This window comes from Crinia signifera, chromosome 3 (genome assembly GCF_055691185.1).
Source record: "Crinia signifera chromosome 3, ASM5569118v1, whole genome shotgun sequence".
Lineage (NCBI taxonomy): Eukaryota > Metazoa > Chordata > Amphibia > Anura > Myobatrachidae > Crinia > Crinia signifera.
In genome coordinates this window covers 285,562,985-285,586,784 of record NC_139219.1, presented here as the reverse complement: position 1 = coordinate 285,586,784, position 23,800 = coordinate 285,562,985, and the positions used below count along the sequence as shown (strand labels likewise).

At 44.5% G+C, this 23,800-nt stretch overlaps 2 protein-coding genes across 2 annotated transcripts in view; one reads left to right on the top strand and one right to left on the bottom strand.

The window, feature by feature from the left end:
- Positions 1-23,514, bottom strand: RNF168 (ring finger protein 168). The gene is made up of 7 exons (XM_083178369.1): positions 23,111-23,514; positions 18,807-19,144; positions 10,795-10,871; positions 7,707-7,886; positions 5,977-6,104; positions 2,690-2,762; positions 1-1,818 (listed from the first exon to the last, which is right to left on the bottom strand). The coding sequence occupies exons 2-7, from the start codon at positions 19,117-19,119 to the stop codon at positions 919-921; spliced, it is 1,671 nt and encodes a 556-aa protein (XP_083034495.1). The 5' UTR covers positions 19,120-19,144; positions 23,111-23,514; the 3' UTR covers positions 1-918.
- GK5 (glycerol kinase 5) overlaps positions 22,938-23,800 on the top strand; it is a 53,601-nt gene continuing 52,738 nt past the window's right edge. The window contains exon 1 of the mRNA XM_083178370.1: positions 22,938-23,800. Coding sequence (XP_083034496.1) covers positions 23,678-23,800 — 123 coding nt within the window. The 5' untranslated portion in view covers positions 22,938-23,677.

Genomic DNA, 23,800 nt, shown 5'->3' with positions numbered 1-23,800 from the left:
TGTGATAGGACATTTTATTGCATTTATAGCATCCCATAGAACTCTAATGGAAAATGACAGATAATTTTTATTATTATTTAACAGTCAGTATTTGTCCCATTCAAACAAGAATGACCATTAGGGGAACAAAAAACACCTTTTCAAGTTTACCGCTATGGTAATATAAAAAAACAGTGTTGTATGATATCTCAGCCCCTTACATGGGGGTCGATCCTATTCAGTGCAGATGATTCGCAAGTGCGAATCTTTATGCACCGGGCGCACTTTACAGCGGTCTGAATTTGTTTAAAAGCACTCACACCTCCATAGGGGTGCAAGCAATTTTAAGAGCATTTGGCCCAGCGAAGGGTGTGCGATTGGCTTAATTCGGGTGCATTTTCAGCATTTAAACGCATGAAAAGGCAACCCGAATGGCACCTTGCACCCTTCGGACCGAATAGGATCAACCCCATAGAAAGGATTCATTGCTCATGCTGGAAGACTGAAGACTGCAGAACAATGCCATCGGATTTAGAACTGTATACTGAAAAGACAGGAACTATTTGTACACAGAGGGCTTTCTCCTACTACACAGCATGCCCAAGACAATGTTGCACACGTCTCTGGATGATTATGGAGGAGGAAAACTATTGTCATCAGCAGCTAAAATAAGACAAGACCCAACAACTGCCCCAAAACATATACTATAAAGCAGCAATTATGTATACTATGGGTTTAGGATTTTGCTTGTATTCTAGGTGTATTCTAAGTGCAGATTATCACTTGCTTCCATAGTGCTTTACCACCGAATACAAATATAAAAATAAAGAAGTTTATTTGGAAACCCATTTAAACCAACACCTCAAATGCAAAACTTTAAAACCAAATAATGGAGCCTGCTTTTATCAAACCACGGTAAATGGCTTATGATTGGAACAATCACTTTCTGGCTGATTTTCCAAACATGTCCAGTATGGTTTGCTGCTTATTACTCTGTCGCAAGACTTTCACCCCACCCCCTACAGTGGGCGGTGGCCTGATTCCTCTGGTTTGACGGGTTTGTACGTGTTTATTAGGAGTAGGTTTCTTATTTTCGTCTGATGTCTCCTCACTGTCGGAGCTTTCTGTTTCAGTTTCTACCATGCTGTTCTTAGGTACAGAACTTCTAAGTGGTTTAACGTCCATGGGCTCTTGCTTCTGTGCAGTTTTAGGCCGCAGTTTGTACTCATCTGGGGACCCCTTCTGTCTAATCACTTGTGTTACTTGTTTGTCCAAAAGCCTTTGCAGCTTGATAGCCAATAGCCGGTCCTGCTCCTCCTGCAATCTCCGCTTACTGAGTGTCTCTTCCAATTCCATCAACTTTTCTGCATGGACTCCATGATGTGCGCTGTTCTCTAAACAAGTTACCCTCTGTCTCTTTTCAGCTCCATGATCATCGAGCTCAAATGAGGAATCTAGAGATCTTTTAGGAGTTGCTGGATGCCATTGCTGTGGTGTACTAGTGATATAATTGTTGTTTTCAGAAGAACTCAACTTCCTATGACCATCCATAGAGCTGGAGGACCTTGGTGGCGAGAGACACGCAATATCAGTGTTTGAATGGTCATTATTTTGTGGTTGGCTTCCTGCTCCTTTGCACCTTGAAGACCCGGCTGCCTGCAAACCGTCTCTGTATGTAGGAGAGACCTTTGTTAGACAAGGCAGTTTCTGCTCTGAATCAGACTCTCGCATTGTTCTACCACTGATAAAGACAATAGACTGAGGAGAGAGCGTGGGCATCTCATCTTCATCCGAATCTCCCAAAACAGATGCAATACTTTCCATGCCAGAACTTATATCCTATAAAAAGCAGTGAAAGGAACAGAGTTACAAGTTGTAAAATATCTTTTTTAAAAAGGTCATGGAAAGTGTGGACAAAATAAAAGCAATGTAGCCCCAACTACATTACTAAAGCCGCCATACTGGTAATGTATGGGAGCAAATGACACTCATTTTTTTTGGAAATAGGGAAAAAGTAGTCAGACAAATTAGTTAACCAAATATTGGCAGAATTTCACAGCAACCATTAATTTGGTGAGACAGAACACTTCTAGTAGAAAGCCATATAAAACTAGCTCTTACTAATGGTGACTTTTATTTTATTTTTTTAAATAAAGATACAGCTTTAAAATCAGTGTGCGGTTCCATGCCAAGGGATGCCACAACACACTACTTGCATTTGTTGCGTAACAGTGTTGACAACCAGGAGAAATTCACATCAGTTTGTCACATGCTTATCGGAACCCAGCAAGTTAGCGATATAAACTGACAAAGCAGCCGCTCATCTTCTGAAAGCACTGGAGGTAATGTAGTAAATGTTTTAATTCCTCTACAAGCCAATAAAAGGAGGGTCATAGGAATACAGAAACCCCAAGTTAATAGTATATAAAGTTTTACTAATACCACTTTCAGTCATATTACCCAGGATTTCACTCATGGGTTCGATCCCGGGATTTAAGTGACCCAGATTGATTTTAGGTGCTTAGGATCCGGGAGTGAAATCCCAGGAAGGCCCTTTCAGACGTACGCTAGTCCCAGGTTGATGCGCTTTCATGTGAAAAAAAAAACAGGATTTTCACTTATGTCTGAAAGCGGCATTGCAAAATGGATTATTTCACATGTATAAGCCCTTTTGAATCTATTATGTTATAAGCAAAATGTTTTCTTTTACCACAACATCTGTATTCCAGGCTTGATCAGATCCTTGGATACCCATGGTGTTCCTAGGCTTTGGGGACAGAAACCTGTAAGGGATTATGGTAATGAGACCAGTTAATTATTATGCAATCCTTACATTGACTTACTTAGCACACACATGGATGAGCTACCATAAAATACCATGTCAATGTCACTGAATTGGTGGTATAAACACAACCCATAAGCAAGGCTATTCAACATGCGGCACTCCAGCTAGTGTGGAACTAGCATACGGTCTCAGGGCATGCTGGGATATGTAGTTCCACAGTAACTGGAGGGCCGCATGTTGAATACTCCTGCCATAAAAGATTTGCTCAAAGACAGTAATGCTACACACTGAATTACAGTCCGACAACAGTATGTGCTATAGGACTTTGTGTTACAGAAGACTTCCACAACATTAGTGTAATAGAGATAGATAAGACTGCCGAGCTTAGCACCCATGTCAGAACACAGGTTTATCCTTTTGAGTGCCAACATGGCAGTGAAAGCCTCAAAATACCAACGTCACTCACAGCGACTGGTTCTTCTTTTTAGTGTAATGTAAAACTAAAAACTTGAACTAAGCATGAAGTGTAGTCCATGCTCGCTCTGCTTTGCTCCAGAATAACGCATACAGGCAAGATTATGCCCATAGCAAAATGGTTAGAAAAATTAAACAATTGTAGAAAATTACCAGGTACCTATATTTGCTTTAATGTCGGTCTGGACACTTTATATATATCAATATTAATAAGGAGACCCACCTCTACTATATTGTTTTAAAAAGAAGTAATTGAACGTGTGATAATACAACAAATGTAATTACTTCAAAAGGAGATTTAAAGGGGTATTCAATGTCAGGGGTACGGAAGTCGAGCAAGCTCGACAGTCGTGCCCCTGTCCCGATCTCGCTTTGCTCGACGTGAGCTCGGCTGTCGGGATTCAATGTCCCGGCCGCCGAGCGGCGAGAAAGGGGCGTGGCCGGGAGCGGAGGACGGAAATAGACGAGCTCCGGCCGGGAGCTCGCCTATTTCTGGCTTTTCTTGGCAGAACGAGCCCAACAGCTTGTGATGTTGGGCTCGCTCTGCCGAGAACCCCTGTTCAATGCTGTCGGGGAAGACAGCATTGAATAGGGCCCCACAGCCATCTCCCCCTTTGGGAGATGGCTGTGGGAGCATGACACACATTGAATACCCCCGCTAGTCTGCATATGTCATTCCTGGTAAATTTTTACTTCCAAAATGTGTCAGCTAATATTAAATACATCTGTAAACCAAGTGGAGTATCTGGAAAACATGTACGGTTTAGGAAGCGGTACATCTGTCAGAACAGACTTAGGTCTACAGTCATTAGGTCGACCACGGAAGGTCGACTGTCCCCAGGGTTAAAGGTCGACATGCCTTAATGTCGACATGGGCCAAGGTTGACATGGTTTTAGGTCGACAGTCATTAGGTCGACATGAGGTTTTCACTGTTGTTTTTTTTTTACCCGAATGTCGACATGGACACAGTTGGAGTTGAACCGCAGCCACTCGCTATGCTTCGGGCGCGGTGCCTCGCAGCGCTCGGCACACTATTTTATTCTCCCACCACGCCCTAGTGGATGGTAGGGCATGAAATACCGCCTGTCGGCACATGTCGGCTCAAAAAACAGTGAAAAACTCATGTCAACCTAATGACTGTCGACCTAAAACCATGTCGACCTTGAGCCATGTCGACCTTGAGCCATGTCGACCTTCCGGGGTCGACCTAATGACTGTCGACCTAAGTCTGGTCTGACAGATGACCGTTTCCCACGGTTTAGGAGGTCCCTGGGTGCTGGAGTTGGGAAGTAATAAAAATAAATAAATATATGTATACTAGGTGATTCATCGCGCCCTACGGGCGCTCTTCACACCGTCGTAAGGGGCTGCGCCCCCTTAATTTGTGAACGTTTGTATTGTGAGAAATATGGTTAGAATTGTATGAAAGATGCCTGTATTGCAACTTGAGTTATAGGTGAAATGTGTTAAATAGAGAGCATATGATGTGGAAGGGGGTGTGTATTGTTTTGTTTAATTAAAAAGCGGTTACAGAGAAAGATGTACATTGATAGTGTGGATGGTACAGTGACATTTGTGGGTGTGGGAGTGTGTGTGCATGTTGTTTAGGTGTGTGTGCGCGTGTGTGTGTGTGTGTGTGCGCGCAATAGTATAGTAGGGTGTTTCTGAGTCAGCAGCTCCCCACTGGCGGAGGTCACGACACAGGAAAACAGGAGGCTGGGTAGTGATAGGGGTGTGTGGGCATAAGGGGGACTAAAGAGGAGAGTGGGGGACACTGTGCAGCTTCTGCCAGTGGTCGAGGGTCCAGCGTGGCAGTACAGGAGTACAGGATGGTGGCCCTGAGTCAGTGTCTCCTCCTACTGGGTGGGAGTTCGGGTGCATGAGAGCAGGAGGCTGGGCTATGAGGCATGATAGGGGCATGTGGGCAAAACAGTGTCAGCGACTCCCCAGTGATGGAAGTTACGGTTCAGGAGAGCAGGAAGCTGGGTAGTGATAGGGGTTTGTGAGTATACGGGGGACTAGAGGGGCTTAGGGGTGCCGTGAATTGCGGGAGGGGCGCGGGGGGGTGCCGCGAATCGCCACAAGAAAAAAATCAACACAGAAAGGTCAACACATGTAAATGTTGACATAAGTGTGGCACTTCATTGGTGTCCATGTCGACACATAACAATGAATATGAAAACATTGAAAAAGTGAAAAATAAATCTTGTCAACCTTTTTCATTGTCGACCAATGAAGGGGGGGGGGGGGGGGGGGGGAGGGAGGGAGGTGCATACCTCCCAACATGACCCTCTCCAGGAGGGACACATTGCTCTGTTTCTGGACTTTCTTCTTAATTTATGGATTACCATCACCTGTGCTTAAACACCTTTCTTATCAATTACCCTGTTTAAAACAGGTGATGACAATCATAAATTAAGATGGAAGTCCACAAACAGAGCATTCTGTCCCTCCTGGAGAGGGTCATGTTGGGAGGTATGGAGGTGTGGGGCGCTCACCTGGTGTGTCTGGTGTGTAGCTGTGTCTTTGCTGTGTAACATGGAGAGGCAGAGGGTGTCTGGCACTGTGGGCTCACTGGGCTGGTTCTCTGTCATGTGAGTCAGAGGCTCCACCCAGCGTTAGAGCTTCAGACACACTTTGATTGACAGATGTAGCCAAATATATAAGAGATTATATTCATTCACACACAGAATATAACATGTGCTTTCAAGGTACTCTGATTTGTGAAATGCCTCACCTTTCAATATCACCAGACCATTTGGGTTTGCCCTTCACTTTTTTGCAGGACTTGGAGGTTACTTTCTGCTTAATAATCACAGGGGATCCCACAGGAGACACAAGATCAGAAGATAAAGCGGACTCATTCTAGTGTGAAAAAAACAAACAAAAAACTGCTAATCAATAAACCATTTGCTTTCTAAAAAAAAAAAAAAAAAAAAAAAAAAAGATTTTTCATTTAAAAGCCCTAAAAGATTACCTGACTTCTCACCCATAGCTAGCAGCAATGTAACAGCACGACGATTACACATCCCCATGATATTTACCGATAGCATTCTATTTAAAGGGTCAATATCCCATTTATCTATACAAGAGATATTGTCAGGACTTCAGGAACACAACGCAAGTGGTATAGGCTACAGTATAAAATACAAACCAACTAGTAACAGCAGATGTTCCCTGTGACAGTGCTGATAGGCATGATCGATTTAATAACAAGAAATGTTATTCATTAGAAGGACAGCTACAATATACATAGCTGACTAAAAGCAAATGTGGGCTTCATCATTATACTTTACTGCAGGCATGTCCAAACTATGGCCCTCCAGCTGTTGTGAAACTACAAGTCCCATCATGCCTTGCCACAGTTTTGCCAATAGGGCAATAAAACTATGGCAAGGCATGCTGGGATGTGTAGTTTCACAACAGCTGGAGGGCCATAGTTTGGACATGCCTGCTTTAATGTATCGCAAAATCTGATTTTGCTTTCATTCACAGAGGACCAGGGCACCAGATAAGGACACGTAACTATTTTCTAGTTAGCACTCCATATAACTGTGCAGGATCCCCAGGCCCCTTTGCCTCAATAATTTAAACCTGCAGTGGTTTAAAATGGTTTTATATTGACGATGCTCCCTATGTAATAAAACCCAATGGAACACACTGCATAGCAAAAGCAGCAAATCATAACACTTACTCCATCACTCTGTGGGGCCATGTACTCCCCAATACGGTCATGTACAATACAGATTACTAGGAAAGTAGAAGTGGGGTATGGATCATTAGGTCACCAGCATTATGGTCGACAAGCATTAGGTCGACATGAGTTAAGGTAGACATGCATTTGTAAGGTTGACATCGAAAAAGCAGATTTTTTTTCTTACCGGAATGTCAAAGCAGTCAACATAAACACTAAAACATAGAACCGCGTCCGCTCGCCATGCTTCGGGGCACGGTGCCTCGCTGCACTCGCCATGCTTCGGGGCACGGTGCCTCGCTGCACTCGCCATGCTTCGGGGCACGGTGCCTCGCTGCACTCGCCATGCTTCGGGGCACGGTGCCTCGCTGCACTCGCCATGCTTCGGGGCACGGTGCCTCGCTGCACTCGCCATGCTTCGGGCACTGTGCCTCGCTGCACTCGCCATGCTTCGGGCACTGTGCCTTGCTGCATTCGCCATGCTTCGGGCACTGTGCCTTGCTGCACTCGCCATGCTTCTGGCACTGCCTTGCTGCACTCGCCATGCTTCGGGCACACTATTTTATTCTCCTACCACGCCCTAGTGGATGGTAGGCCATGAAACACCACCTATCAGCACATTTTGGCTCAAAAAAACTGTAAAAAAAAACTCATGTCGAACTGATAAACCTGTCAACTGTACCCATGTCGACCTAATGGACCATCATGCTGGTGACCCAATGATCGTATCCCATAGAAGTGCCCAGGTTTCTTGTGGAGGGGTCTGGACTTACCAGATCACTGTTAAGAATCCGAGCCAGCTCCTCATCTCTTTTTAGTTGCTCTTCTAATGCTGTCTGTGTGGTTTCCAGACCCAGCCGCTGTTCCTCCTCTTCCTCCGCCAGGAGCTTCTGTATGTATTCCTCACTGGCCTTTCGTTCTTCTTCTTCTCTCCTGAGCCGCTCAGCCTCAATCTGAATAAAAAAAAATATAGGAGGAACACAAAGTAAATGTAAAATCAAAGGTGCAGTTTTTTATACTAAAATATTTTTGCATCCCCAATGGTGAAGGTGACAGCACCCTAGATTTATGCACGGACATGGCTATTCCAAGACAATAAAATGAATCATTTGATTGTAGGCAAGGTATATTTAGCCTGTTTCAATTACACGTGATCATTTGGAGTCAGCATCATTGCTTATGTTTAACCCTTTGAGTGCCAACATTTGAGAGTTGTGCAAAAAAATCCACTAAAAATGCCATGGTCGCTCACATTTGTTACATAAACTCAAACAAAAAAAATTATATTTCTTATGGGTACTTGTTTAGTTTCACCGCGGCAGCGCGTGCCGCTCTAGCTAGGAATCTTGGCAGCTTGCCAGACTGCCTTAAGCTACGCCATCAGCATGTTATCAGAGTTGTCAGTCAGAAGTAGCATAGCCAGCTGCTTTACATCTGTAATCTACGTTATCAGCGTAGTCAGTCAGAAGTAGCGCGTAGGTAGTACGGTCATCATATTTACTGAAAAGCGCCTAGTTCTAAAAGCGTCTAGTTCTACTCAGAATTAGCGTCCCTGTCAGAAAAAGTGTCTAGTTCTCGCGACTATGTCAGTAATGCCGTGTTCTTACTGCGAGTGAGAAATACACGGCTTTTCCCCGGCATTGAAATGCCGGGGACTGCCACGCTGGACCCCCGTTCTCACTGCAAGGCAAATTCCCGGGTGAAGAAGTTCTACCCGGGAATTTGCCTTTTAACACGGGTTTTTCGGCAATGTGAACGGGTCAACCTGTGTCTGCATACCCGGATCTCAGACACTGGTAAAAAGAAGGGTTTTACCCATGTCTGAGATCCGGGTATGCGACCCGTTCACACTGCCAAAAATCCCGTGTTAAAAGGAAAATTCCCGGGTCTACATGCTAGACCCGGGAATTTGGCTGCAGTGAGAACGGGGTATTAGCTTGTAGATTCAGAGGTACGCAGTTAGCGTAGTCAGTTGTTGTATTGTCTGAGAGGCAGACGTATCGGAGACATGGCTGCAGAGAGGCTGACTATCTTTACTTTGCCTCAGAGTGAGGAGGAGGCAGTGTCGTTTCTTCAGGGGCAACATTTCCTGCCTGAGACACAGACCTGCCCCAATGGGCACCCGATGAGGCTCGCTATTAGGGAGCGGATGTGTTGCTGCCATATCAGGGCCTGTGGGAAAAAAGGTCAGTTTGAGGGCAGCACAGTGGTTCACAGGGTGCCACCTGACCTTCGTCACCCTCCTGCGAATCGTATTCTGCTGGGCAGAAGAGCTGACCAGCGTACGGTTCTGCCAACGTTATCTCTCCGTGTCCCAGGCCACCACTGTGCAGTATAATAATTTGCTGCGGGAGGCCTGTGCTGTCGACCTCCTGTCGCAGCCTCAGCGGAAGATTGGCGACTCAGGCATCATAGTGGAGGTCGATGAAAGTCTTTTTGTTAGACGAAAAGCCAATGTCGGAACGCCTGCTGCCCCAGCAGTGGATTTTCGGGGGCATCTCCAGACAGACCGGAGAGTGTTTCCTGATGGCAGTCGAGAGGCGGGATGCCAGCACACTCATGGCTGCCATCGAGAGGCACGTGTACCTGGGGACCACTATCTACAGGTGACTTCACATGTATTCCGCGTGCGTTCTCCACGCTTCGGGCTCGGTGGCTCGCTGCGCTATATAAAATCAACTCCACGTCGCAATGGAAAGTGGGGGTATGAAAAGGTCAGTATGACGCGTACCGCTGCGCTCGCCACGCTTCGGGCTGGCGTGGATAGTGGAATAAACAAGGTAGACAGCTGATTTGTCGACAAGTGTCATTGTTAACAGGTTTAATTAGTGTTTTGCACACTGCACCCCTATGTACCCCTATACCCGACTAAAATTTAGACCTTGTAAGGGTCTAAATTTAGATGCACCCTTGTTAGCGGAGCATCTAAATTTAGACACTAAAGCATCTAAATGCCGATGCTGTACTTAGTCGTCTGAATTTTGCGTCTACTACTTAGACGCTATAGCGTCTAAGTAGTAGACGCAAAATTCAGACGCCCCTTTGTTAGTGGTGTGCTGGGCTGTCTATTTCTTTTTGGAACTACAAGTACCACAATGACCTGATAGCGCTAGGCTGCCGCGGAGTCACTGCGCTGACAGGTCATTGTGGCACCTGTAGTTCCACGGAGAAATAGTTCAAGCTGGCACAGTACAACTACACAAGTAAGGCAGCTACGCTGATAACGTAGTACGATGACTACGCTAGTCGCGAGAACAGTACTGCCTACGCTGACTACACTACTTCTGACTGACTACGCTAGCTGACTGACTTAGACGCTAATTCTGACTGGGATGCAACTTCTTACTACGCTAAAACTAGACGCTATTTCTGTCATACACTACACCAATTTTGACAGGGACGCTTACGCTAACTACGTACTTCCTACACTACGCTACTTTTGACTGCCTATGAGGTACTTGTTTATGGAGGCTGATAACGTACATTACAGTTGCTACGCTGATAACGTAGCTTAAGGCATGAAACTAAACAAGTAAGCAGCTGGCGAGCTGCCAGGATTCTAACAGGCGCTACGCTGATAACGTAGCTTAAGGCAGTCTGGCAAGCTGCCAAGATTCATAGCTAGAGCGGCATGCGAGTATACTGTTGCATATTTGCATAGTTGTGAAACTAAACAAGTACCCTTATTTAAGGTAAACAGTACAGGTCAATATAATTAATAAAAATACTTGCTTGTCAATTTTTACACCTATTTTGACAAATTCACTTGGCCCTCAAAAGGTTAATACAGGATAGGGCGGAGAACACGTAATGTTACATTGTATTAAAGCAGTGAACCCACAATTTGGTGGAAGATCTTACCTTGCTAATTTCTGCCTCATACTCTTGCCGGATTTCGCCTGGTCTGCATAACAGACGATTTGGACAGGAGGCCAAATCTAAAAGCAAGGAGGAGGGAAAAGAATAATAATAATATTTAAAACTCTCCAATACAGAATGTACTGGGTATAAAAGCATTGTTATTCATTGGACACATTAGACAGAGGCAGGATGTATAACCTCTACATTGCCACCCTATAAAGAGAGTTTTCCTGACATTTAAAGACAAATGTGGATTATATTGAGAAGGGAAGGCAAACATTGCTGAATTCAGTTAGTGGCCAACAAAAATGTAAGGCTAGTGTGTGTGTCTCCATGCACCTGATTTTTCTTTTTTTTTTTTAAGTAATCTTTATTCAAATATTTCATTTATATACATACAAGACATAACAAAACATTAAAGACTTTCCAATTGACCTTCCATTATTATACATAAAAATAATTCCTGCACACACTATCTATCTTCCCTGTTCGGAACCATTCTGACATGTTTTTTGGACTCTTTATCATTTCTATCTTTGGAGATCTATTCACTTCCTCTCCATTTACTCCTTTATACATGGAAAATTATCGATCACTATTTACATTCAGTTATTCTACCTCTCACAGAGGGGGGGGGGGGGGGATAAACTTAACAAAGAGGATAATTTATTTTCCATCAGATATATCCTTTTGACTGACCACTTTCTCAAGATATCTTGGGTCTTATTTAACATTTTAGGATCTTTTGCGACTTTATCTAAGCATTTGTTTATTATTTACTTGTGTCTATGTGTGTCTATATTCCCTCCCCACCCACCCTCCACCCTCCCCATCCCTTCCCTTCTTAAATTCTGTGAACTGTGTTCTAACTTCTAAATTTTCTTTTACCTTCTCTTCCCTCCTTTCCCTTGTGAGTTATAACAACGCATTAAGCTTTGTGTGTGCCTAAGTGGGTAAGAAAAAGGAGCGGGAAAAAAAAAAAAAAAAAACATAAAGGGGGGGAGGTGGGGGAGGGGAAGGGTGCAGGGTGACAACCATAATTTTTTACCCTTATTTTTTATTTTGTTTTCCCTTTTTCTCTCCGTTTAACGACCCATACTATAAATTCCACTCTTATGTGCATTGTTACGAATTGTCTTACAACCTCTGTGTGTATGAGCCCCTTTTGGCATATTATTCTTTTTTATAATATTTTGTTTTGTACCACCCCTCCCAAGTCTCTAAAAATCTTTTTGTGTTTTTACGTGTGTTACTAACGTATTTTTCGTGTTCAAAAGTGAGGTTTGCCAGGTTGATCCATGCTTTCACTTCTGGACCATTCTTTGCCATCCATGCACGTGCAATGATGACTTTAGCTAATGAGCTCAGATATATTGCCAATTTCCTTTGTCCCTGCGTCATTTGGTCACTTTGCCAAATTCCCAAGATATAATCAATTGGGGAGGCATTTTGGATGGGAATACCACTTTGCTCCATTATAAGCTCAATCTCTTGCCAGTATCTCTGGATCTCTTCACATTCCCAGATTAAATGAAAAAACCCACAGTTCATCTTTTTACATTTTGGACATTTATTAGGGGAATTCGGTGAAAATTTACTAATTTTTTCCGGAGTCATGTAAACTCTATGTAGAATATTGAACTGAATTTGCTGTGTTCTAATGGAATTCGTGGCTACTGTAGGGGATTTAAGAGCGATTTTCCATGTCTCTGCATCTAAACCTGGCACTTCTTTCTCCCATTTTAGCCTTAGATCTTCTAGGTCTTCCCCTTGGGTAGTATCTAATAAAGAGTGGTAGCATCTCGACACTGCTTTCTCCTTTCTTAACCTATTTATAAATACTTTAACCGGTGAGTCTGCAATACTGAACCGCTGCTCTTTGTCAAGGTGGGAGAGTGCGCTCCGCAGTTGAAGATATCTGAAAAACATTTGATTAGGAAGTTCAAATTCTTCCTGCAGCTGGGTAAATGACTTGATTTGATTATTTACATACACCTGTCCTATCGAAGATACTCCATACTGTACCCATATTCTGATTCCTTGGTGTTTTTTAATCTTTTCAAAGTGGTCAAATGAAAATAAGTATGTGTCTGGGTCTATACTTCCTGTCCCCATAATCTTGCTTGCCCACTGCCAAATTTTCTTGGCCTGCATCACCATTGGGGGCTGGGCTTTGGGTTTGAACTTGGTCAATAAGGCCTGTAACGGCGTATAGCCAGGTGCCACACTTGCCACTAGCTTACACAACTCTCGGGGGCAATCGTTTGCATTTAGCCATGTTTTGAATTGCGAAATTTGTGATGCAAAATAGTAGAGCCTAAAATTAGGCAGGGCCATTCCCCCCTTTCTCCTCGCTCTAGTCAATGTGGCCATCCTAACCCTAGGCTTCTTATTTCTCCATACAAATGATGAAATAATGTCATGGATCCTCTTAAATACCGCTTCTTCAATATGACATGGTGCGTGTTGGAGTACATACAGAGTCTTGGGCAGGATGACCATCTTGACTAGGTTGACCCGTCCTATTACCGTGAGGGGTAGTTTTCCCCAGTTTTTACATTTGATTTTTATATCTGTAATTATGGGCTCCAGATTGTTTACAACATATTTCCCTGAATCCTCCGACACGTATATACCCAGATATTTAAACTGTTCTACTCTTTGTGGGTATTGAACTGTGGGACTTGTCCTATTAGATTCTCCTCCAGTGATTAACAAGTGTGATTTACTTAGGTTAGTTGTTAACCCCGAAAATTCCCCATACCTATGGATAATTTCTAGTACCCCGTCTAAGTCTTTCTGGTAGTCTGAGAGTCCGACCAATAAGTCGTCGGCATAGAGAGAAATAATATTGTAGGCTCCTGGACCCCCTCTAGATTCTAGTGCAGCTCTTAGTTTGCAGGCAAGTGGCTCGATCGCCAATGCAAATAGCTGTGGCGACAACGGGCACCCTTGCCTGGTGCCCCGAAAAAGATTGAAGGGTTCTGAAACATACCCATTAATGAGTATCCTTGCGGTAGGCGTTTGGTAGAGTAAAAACACTCTTTCAATAAACTTGGGTCCGAAGCCAAAAGGTATTTAACACCTGCCGCAGGAATGGCCATTCTATTGAATCGAACGCCTTATTGGCGTCGAATGAGGCGACCCCTACACTCTTTTCCGTTACCCCCGCCCATTGCAGATATGAGAAAACTTTCCGGAGATTAATAGTGGTTGATTTCCCGCATATAAAACCGGTTTGGTCCGGGTGTACCATTTCCTGGATCACTTTACTTAGTCTTACTGCTATAATTTTGGCATATATCTTAGCATCTACCGAAATCAATGAAATTGGCCTGTACGAGTCTACACTTAGGGGATCTTTTCCTACCTTAGGGATGACATTAATAACCGCCTCAGTCATTGAATGAGGTAACTTACCCTCCGCTTCCATACCCCTATATAACTGGAGCAGGTGCTCCGCCATGTTCTTCCCAAAAAATCGGAATACCTCTCCTGGTAAACCATCGACCCCTGGGGCTTTGCCCTGCGGCAATGTCCTAAGGGCCTCTTCCACCTCCTCTAAACTAAAGGGTTCTTCCAAGTTTATTTTACTCTCCTCTGATAACGTTGGCATTTGGGGCTGGTCCAAAAAACTTTTCAAGATTTCCGTTTCCGTGTTCAATCTGGATCTATATACCTCTTTGAAATGTTTGACGAATACTTTGGTTATTTCCGGAGTGGTTGTTACAATCTGGCCACTATCTGTGTATATTTTTGTTATCGTACTTGAGGGTGAGTCTGCCTTGGTCAAGTATGATAAAAATTTACCTGCTTTATCACCATTCAAGTAATATTGGTGGGAGCTTTTTAAAATTCTACAACTAGCCATTGTCTGAAGATGCTCAAACCATTTTTGCTGATCACCTAACCATACTCTTTTGGAGACCTCACTTTTGTCCACCAAGTATCTCTGTTCAGACCCAACCATTTCCGACTCTAAGACATTAGCTATTTCACGACATTTTCTCTTCTCCCCTGCTATTTCCTTCATAAGGATACCTCTAAGAAACGCTTTGAATGTCTCCCATACCATTGTAACACTGGCAGTGTCCGTATTATGGTTGAAATAGTCTTCAATTTCCCCACCTATTGCATCACCTCTTTTCAGCCTAGACAGCCAGCTTGGGTGGAAGCGCCAGTATGTAAATCCCTTATCCAGGTTCAGATCTATTTGCATAATAACTGGTGAGTGATCCGAAATGCCGCGTGCTGCGTGCTCTATCTTTACCACCTGATTTGTTAACTCAGCTGAGATCAGCATCATGTCAATCCGGGAGAAGGAATTATATGAGGCCGAATAACATGTATACTGCTGGACATTGGGATGTCTCTCTCTCCATATATCTCGCCATCCCAGCTGTTTAACAAATTCTGCTAAGCCATTATTTTTTATGACTTTACTCGCTTTCATCTGTAGTCTGTCTAATTTGGGATTGATGATTGCGTTATAGTCACCCAAGCAAATGACATGTGCTGCTGGCCGTTCCGCCACAAAGTCCACCACCTTCCTAAGGACGTCATAGGAAAAAGGCGGGGGTATATATATTGCCATTATGCAAAATCTACATGATGCGATATACGCGTCCAGAAAAACAAATCTCCCCTGTGGATCTATTTTGCTCGATATACATTCAAAACCAATACCTTTTTTAATTAACACCGTAACCCCTCTAGAGGATGGAGAGAACTGGGAGTGGTATACTTTTTCAATCCATGGTCTCTTTACCGTGGCTATTTTATCCCCAAATAGATGAGTCTCTTGCAGACATATAATGTCTGCAGTCGTCTCTCTACAGTGCTTCAAAACCAATGCCCTCTTAATTTTTTCATTTATCCCCCTAACGTTCCATGTTAATACATTAACCATTACCAATTTTCCCACTCCTCTCCACCTCGACGCTGAAGTGATAGATCTCCAATTTCATTACCCATTCCGAACAAGGTTTGCAGGATTTACAATTAGTACACATCACACAACATAACAAACAAACACTTACCCCTCCCCCCTCCCCCCTCCCTGTATAACCTATCCCTTTAGGCATACCTATTTCTACCCACCTCCCCGACACACTAATTTACACTATCCACCCTTTGAAGGCTCTTACAAACTGCCACTAAGGTTCTGTCCCCTTTTTTTAAGGCGTGCTCAGCTCCCCATTAAACTACAGGATATCATATACCCCTCTGTCACAAAATGTCGACGCTTGTCATAGAACTTTCTGACAGAGTACCATATTTTAACCTCCCTTACCCTCCCCCCCCCACCCTCCCCCCCCCGCTCAAGGCCCAGAAACTGTCCTCAAACACATATTCACAACCCGCGTCACATTTTATCCAAATGTTTTTTTTTTCTTAGGCGGGCAACTGAGTACGGCCCGGATGGACTTTATTGAGCCATTCTGCAGCTTCTTCTGGTGACAAAAAGAATTTGGTCTCCTCTTTATGCTGCACACGAAGTTTAACAGGATACATCATGGAGTATTTTATATTTAGGACTCTCAATCTTTCCTTTATCTCCTTAAATCTTGCTCTTTCTTTCTGGATTGTATATGGGAGATCAGGAAAGAACGAAATTTTTGGGCCATTAAAACACACGTTTTCACTGTATCTAGCGAGTTTCAATAGGTTGTCCCGGTCCTGATAGTGTAGGAGCTTTAATAGCATAGTACGTGGTGGACCTCCAGGAATAGGGGGTTTAGAGGGTACGCGATGTGCTCTCTCTATTGCAAAGAAGGGGGTAAGAGTCTCCTTCCCGAATACTTGGGTGAGCCAACCTTCCATAAATTTTTCGGGGTCTTTCCCTTCCGCTCTTTCCTCTAGGCCTAACACCCGCAAATTGCTTCTGCGTAGCCTCCCCTCCATATCAGTGACTTTATTCTGTAAGTCCGTGATTTTACTTGAAGATATGTGTATCTGTTTTTGCATAGGTACCATAATGTCCTCCAAACTCGAGATTCGGTTCTCAACCTCAGTTACCCTGTCCCGAGTCTTTTGGGCATCATCTCTCAGCAAAGTTATATCAGATTGTAGTTTGTCAATTTGCCCTGATAGGCGAGTTTCACAGGAGCTGACTGCATTTAGTACCTGCTGTAGAGTGACTTCGTTCTGAGGCTGTTCCCCGCCATTTTTAACTGGAGTTGTATGCGGAGTATTCGAAGTTGAATTACTTGCACTCTGTGCCTGTGCACGTGCGATTTTCTCTTGTCGTGCTGCGGCCGCTGCCCCGGTCTTTACCATTTTGGTGTATGGGACGGTTATACTGGGGTTTTGCCTCTGTGGAGCCCCCACTCGCTGCTTACCCGCTATGCGTTGTGTGCCCTTTCAACTTTGCATATTCAACTGTGTTTACTTTTAGGGGACACTCACTACGCAGGGTTCAAATATTATAGACAATATCACAGTCACTGTGTCTTAAAAAGACACTTTTACTCACGCAGTTTTCAGCTTTCCTTCATGCGGTGTCTTTCCATCCCACATCAGCCTCTACCTCCTCTATGCCGAGGGGGGAGGATACGCTGGCTTTGGGCACCCTTGGCTGTCAGGAGACCTTGCTTGCCACTCTACTTGCTTTGCCAGCTCTGTAGATATCGTCCTGTGGCTGCAGGGGGTCACCAGGTGGGAGAACGCTGAATCCCCAGCCCAGCGCTGAGTGCCTGCCTCTACAGCCCAATTTACTCTGTGGAGCGTCCAATATGTAACACAGAGAGCCCAACGTTCAGCGTCCTAAGTCAGGGCGGGGAGCAGTGCCAGACAACAGCGCAGACGATCAACGCAGTGAAGCAGGGCTCTGGTAAGTTTCTCCGTCTCTGCAGCCTTGTCCTATGTAGCGCTCGCTGCCGTCAGCGTCTGTCAGTGGCGGGGGAGCAGGATCTATTAGCCGGCAGTATGACAGGGGGAGAGACGCCGGTTGAAGCTCCAGCCTCCGGCACAGGTCCGCACATACAGGCAGCAGCCGCACAGAGTGTGTTCGGCGTCAGGGGGTGATCCAGCCGACCTCCGGTAACTGCTGCGGATTCCGGCTCACGCGACCTCCAGTCAGTGTCTAGCCTCGGCGGGGAGAGCAGGGATCAGGAGACGGCGGGCAAGGGAGAGACGCTGGGGAGCTGAGACTCACTTCCCCTCACACACACGCCGCCGTGGCTCCGCCTCCCAGTTTCATGCACCTGATTTTTCAAGAAATTTGTTTATTAATCACATTGTTTGCATCCCCATTTTTTCTATTTAATATCCATAATTCACTGTGATAGCATTACATATACTATCAAAATGAATTCTGGATATTAAATAGAAAAAATGGGGATGCAAACAATGTGATTAATAAACAAATTTCTTGAAAAATCAGGTGCATGGAGACACACACACTAGCCTTTTAACCATTACCATTGTGTTTGTTCCACTTACCTGTGTATGTGTGTTTTTATAGTACGCATTTTTATTTAATTAAATAGTAAAAGTTACATTTTAGGAGTATGTTTTTCTCTTAGGTGCATCACACCATCCATGTTACATGCTTTTATCTCTATGTGCCTTTCTTCTATATTGAACCTGTTGAATGTTGCAAAAAACGTTCAATGTCCATTATATGGCGGGAAAAGTCTCACCGTGAGTACACACTATCAGACTTCGAGCACTTACACTCATGTTAAGTGCTGAGCAGGATGCAGGGTAACATTTACTGGTGGTACTATGGGGAGATGATGGGACCATCGCCTCTACTGGAATTCCTAGTCAGACCAATATTATGACGGGCGTCTGCAAATTTAGGTTTTGGAACACAAGCAGCATAAACTCTGTGAGAATAAGGAAATAGTTCAACGAATAAGCTAAAATGTCATCTTTCTGCTGACCGTTGTCCTTTTAAAAACTTCCTGTATATATACACACACCATACAGTGCATCTTACTATTGTTGCAATTTGCACTATTTGTATACTTCAATAATAAGAATTAAAACACATAAACAAGTCTCACCATCTTCAAACTCATCATCTTCAGCCTCCTGGCCACTGGCCCGACGTCTGCAGTCCTCTGGGTACTGACTTTGGATTGTCTTCCAAAGTTCTAGGTTGACCAGAGTTCCTGAGCGAGTGTTGTGCCGTGCCCAGGTAGAGACACGCATCCTGCAAAAAGGACAACACAAGCTCGCTTTTTCCACAGTCATCTTGAAGCACATGTGGCACAAGGTATGCTTGCATGGCAGCGTCACAGGCTCCAGAAAAATCTCCCGACAGATACCGCACATGCATTCTGATCGTGGCAAAGGAGCTTTTCCTTTTTTTGGCATTCTGGTCTTAAACAGCTCCAATCATCTGCAGGAGAAGGATGGCATGGATCAAAGACTGTCCCATTCATAACCACACAATGAATTCAGTGTTGGTTGCTCCCACTAATTACACCAATTTAGGTTACGCAAAGATTTTATATTAGTTCCTATTTCTTCTTTACTAAACATAAAAAACAAATATATGTATAGGGTTACTTTACAAAACTGCCTAAAAATAATAAAGCTGGATGACTTTTTACAATTAGAACACTTTAGAGAGGAACTGCTGCAAAACTGTTCCAGCTCAATCTGTCCACATCTGTCCCTACTGGATATCTCCTGTTTTAATCTGCTAATATCTCGTAATGTATGGGAGCAAATGACAATCATTTGCTCCCAAACACTGGATTGTCATTTCCCCATTACCAGATTTTTGTTTCCACCAGACAGATACATTTTTGGATGAGTACTAAATTTAAAAGTAGGAATTCCCTGGAATTGATTTGTGACGCAGAAGCTCATAAAAAAAAATATGACTTGGAGCTATTCAATTGTTTTAGGATGACCATCACTAATCGCAGAGGTTGTGCACACAGTGCGGGGGATTAGCCACATAAAGCAGCTTCTCTGCTAATTGTTAACTGCCCAAAAGCGAGGAGCACTGCAGTTAAGACACTCAAAGGCTGCCTTAAATTGGAACTCTGCTTGCACTTCAAGACAGTGCAAGCAGAATTCCACGAAAGGGGATGGGCACCCACTCAAATACAATTGAATAGCCATTAGGGGGGGGGGGGGGGGGGGCCGGACAGGGCACAAAAGGGGTGTGCCTGGGCAGTGATTAAAAGGGGCAGGCCCGTCCTCCGCCGGCAAGAAAAGGGGCGGGCCCAGCCGCCGACGCCACTGAAGGGGGCGGGCCCAGCCAGCCAGAAGGCTCTACACTGCCAGAAAAGCGCCAGGCATCGCTATCGACAGCGGTGCTGGGCTTTCACGGTCACACCAGAGAGGTCGGAGGCAGGCTGTTTTAGCGGGGCCCTTTAAAAAATATTTTTTTTTAAATCGAGCAGGGCGCAGCGCCCCGCTAAAACAGCCTAGCAGGAACACTTATAATGATGCAATGAGGTACCCGCTGGTCATTCATCTTGCTTGCTCATCCCTTCAGCATGCAGTAAGATAATAACCTGTCCTCACACGCATCGTTCCATGTGTAGTCATGATAAACGATGTGCTAATAATGTGTTAACTATTTACAGTTGTTAAACAATCCAGAAAATCCTCTGATCGTTTACACAATTGTTCCACGTGTGTGCATAATTTTGTTTGGCCAGGAGCGTTCTGGATTTCAGGGGAAATTCAGTTACAAAATAAATTGTACATAAAATCGTGACCCGTTATGCACCTTGAGAGAAGGCCCATCATGAAATCTAGAGATTACTCTAAAGGTGCATACACATGCAAAAAGACCATATTGCCAGCGATTGGAGTGTGCACCAGAGATAAATCGCCGGGTGCGCGCTCCCGTTTTCAGCCCCCTAATGGTTGCTGGTCAGAGGAGCATGCTCCCCCGACTAGCGACTTCCCCCGCCTCTTCTCCGGCAGTGTCATTTTTATTAGCGACCATCTCTGGTCACTGATGAAGACAGGACACTGAGCAATATGGTTGATGAGCAATATATTGCCAACGATCACATTGCCAATGATCATATTGATCCATGTGTACACAGCATAACACAATGGAATAATGGAAGAGTGATGTATATTTGATATGAAGCCTTCTATTCATTTCTTGGATGTTCTAGTTAAAAAAATAGATAAATAAAAACACAAAGGTAAAAATTTGTATGGTTAAGCTGTGTACACACGGTGCAATATCGCTGGAAATACAGTATGGTTGCTGAGCGACCATATTGCCAGCGATTTGTTTGTGCTGCAGCGATAACCCGCTGGGGGCACGCTCCCGTGTTAAGCCTCCTAATGGTCACTGGTCGCAGGAGCATGCTCCTGCAATCAGCTGTTTCCCTCTGCGGCTTCCCCAGCAGAGTCTCCTGTTCATCAGCGACCATCTCTGGTCACTGATGAAAAGGAGACACTGAGCAATATATTGCACCGTGTGTACACAGATTTACAGTTTAAAAAAAATAAAAAATAATAATACAGATCCTGGAATGTTCCAAACTGAAACAGTGCCAAAAATGCCTACACACACACTGGTGCCAATTCCAAAGTCTGCAATACTTCCCGCCATTTAGGCAATCCTTTCTTTATTTTTAAATGACTGTGCCGCTTCTGGCACTGACACAGTGATCGGCGCATACTGTACATAGAACAACCAGTATTATATAGCAGTATCTCAGTCCTGGAGGGCACAATGTGCAGAAGTAGAGGGGAACACACATCAGTTTTAAAGGCCTATGTATAAATAGTGACACTGACACAGCGGTTAACATTTTTTCCCCGTTATGTACAAAGTGCAACTCACAAAGGGCAGTGGTAGCGCTTACCACTTTCCGTCCCCGTCATATATGCATGCCTCCTCCAGGAATTCTGACACTGCGCCTGTGGCCAATGTCAGTTACCATCTGAGCCAGGCAGGAGGTTGCAGGACAGTGATAAAAATCTCTCTCCAGTTACTATACCACAACAGGCTTAAAGTAATAAGCTGGGTGCACATTAGCAAATATCATCCATGAACGATATTGTTAACGATTTCCATTGATCTCCTGGACAAACGATATAATGCATACAGATCAAATGATATAATTAGCTACATCAATCAGCAGCCACATCCAAGAGGATGACCACATAGCCTGGATTTTAATGCATGTATGACAGAGGGGTTCGTTAACAACTTGCGGGAGCACACATTGTTAAAAATATTATTATTATTATTTTATTTATAAGGCGCCAAAAGTGTTTTGCAGCGCCGTACAAAGGAACAATACAGGGAGACAAAGCTTGGCATAACATTGAATAAATAACAAAAATAGAGTACAAATAAAGAGCGCCACAGATCAATACACATTACAGCTTAAATGTAAGTAGTGAGGACCCAATCAACATACAACTAGAGGCTAGATGCCAATGATGGAGATGAGTATGCGGACAAAGATGGTCACTGAGTGTTGGAGTACAGGAGAGCTGTGAGATACTTTTAAAAATATAAAGTAAACACATTAGCTTTCTGCATGAAATTATCATTATCATGCACATCATTTAGAAAGTTAATCTAAAAGGTGTGTACACATGGTGCAATATGGTCGCTGAGTAATTTGGGGTTAGCGATATATTGCTCCGTGACCATATCACACAGTATGTTGTTTTTTTTTAGCGACTTTTCAGTTTTGTCTAACTCAACATTGAAAAGTCAAAATTGCAGGCGCATGCTCCTGTAACCAGCGACCAGTACACAGCTAGTTGCAGGAGTGTGCAAGACTAATTGCAAAACTGTGGCAAGCCATGATGGTACATGTAGTTTCACAACAGCTGGAGGGCCATAGTTTGGACATGCCTGCCATAATGGATGGCTTTGGCTTTTCAGACTTGAGTAAATAGGGTCAGACCTAGTTCCCATTGCTAATAATGGAGACTGTAACCTACAGCACTTATTATTACCCCTCTACAGGAAATGTCTGCATTAGTACATAGCAACAATTCATACACCTATGCAGTTTCTGTCTAAATGTTATGGCGGTGACTGAGAAGCAAACCTCGATAAAGGGGCTCCTTAGGGAGAGATGCATCAAAACTTGTGAGTGAGGAAGTTGCCCATAGCAACCACTCGTCCACTACCTATCAGCTTATAGAAAGTACTTGATTAATGCTATGTGGCAGCAGTTCCGTACTATCTCCGCCATTATGTGAGCATGGACAGCAGTGAGGCTCGGGTCACTCTCCGGCCACGGGCATTACACTACACACAGTGGCGGCCCCGGCAAGCAGACATGCCCGCACACGTCCGTAACAGAGGCGCCGTGGTCACTGAGTATGACTGGCCTGATCCCCGGACTATACTTACCGTCACTGCACACCCCCAGCTGCTGCCTCCGGGCCCCGGCCTCAGCCAACGACCCCTATCTGGCGCCAAATCCCCCGAACGAGCCCAATGACAGGAGATCGCGCTCTCCGAGTGGGACCGCGCCAATCTGTAATCAGTCACTAGAGCTCAAACCAGCGGCCATTTTCCAGGAGACCAAAAATTACCCATCACTACGGTGTCCACTAAGGGCTCAGGGCCGCAGATATTGGTTTAGCTACAAATATTTCCCACAGAATAACAACTGGTACCGCAAAACAGCGTACACTGCCTCTGTATGTACATTCTGAAACCGGTGAGGATAAACCTCCGGCGCTAGGGCCGTCAAGCTGTATGTGCAAGCTGCCAGCAGTAGCGATGGCTGCTTTCCCACACCACTAATGGCTCCGCCTTTCGGGAACATGGCTTCATCCGTGAGGACCCGCCTACTACTCTGTCCCGGACCCTCCCTAGCAGCAGTAGTAGTGACTGAGTAGTACTGATTGAATAGTACTGACTGAGTAGTACTGTAACACTGTTGTTGTTTTTGCTGCTGCTGCCGGGAGCGGCATGGGCTCCACCAGGGATGGCTACCGGGAGCGGCTGGTCCTGGCTGTGGATGTTGGGAGCACGATTCTCCGGTGTTACGTGTACAATGAGTCTGCGGAGAGCTGCGGGAGTGCGGAGGAGAAG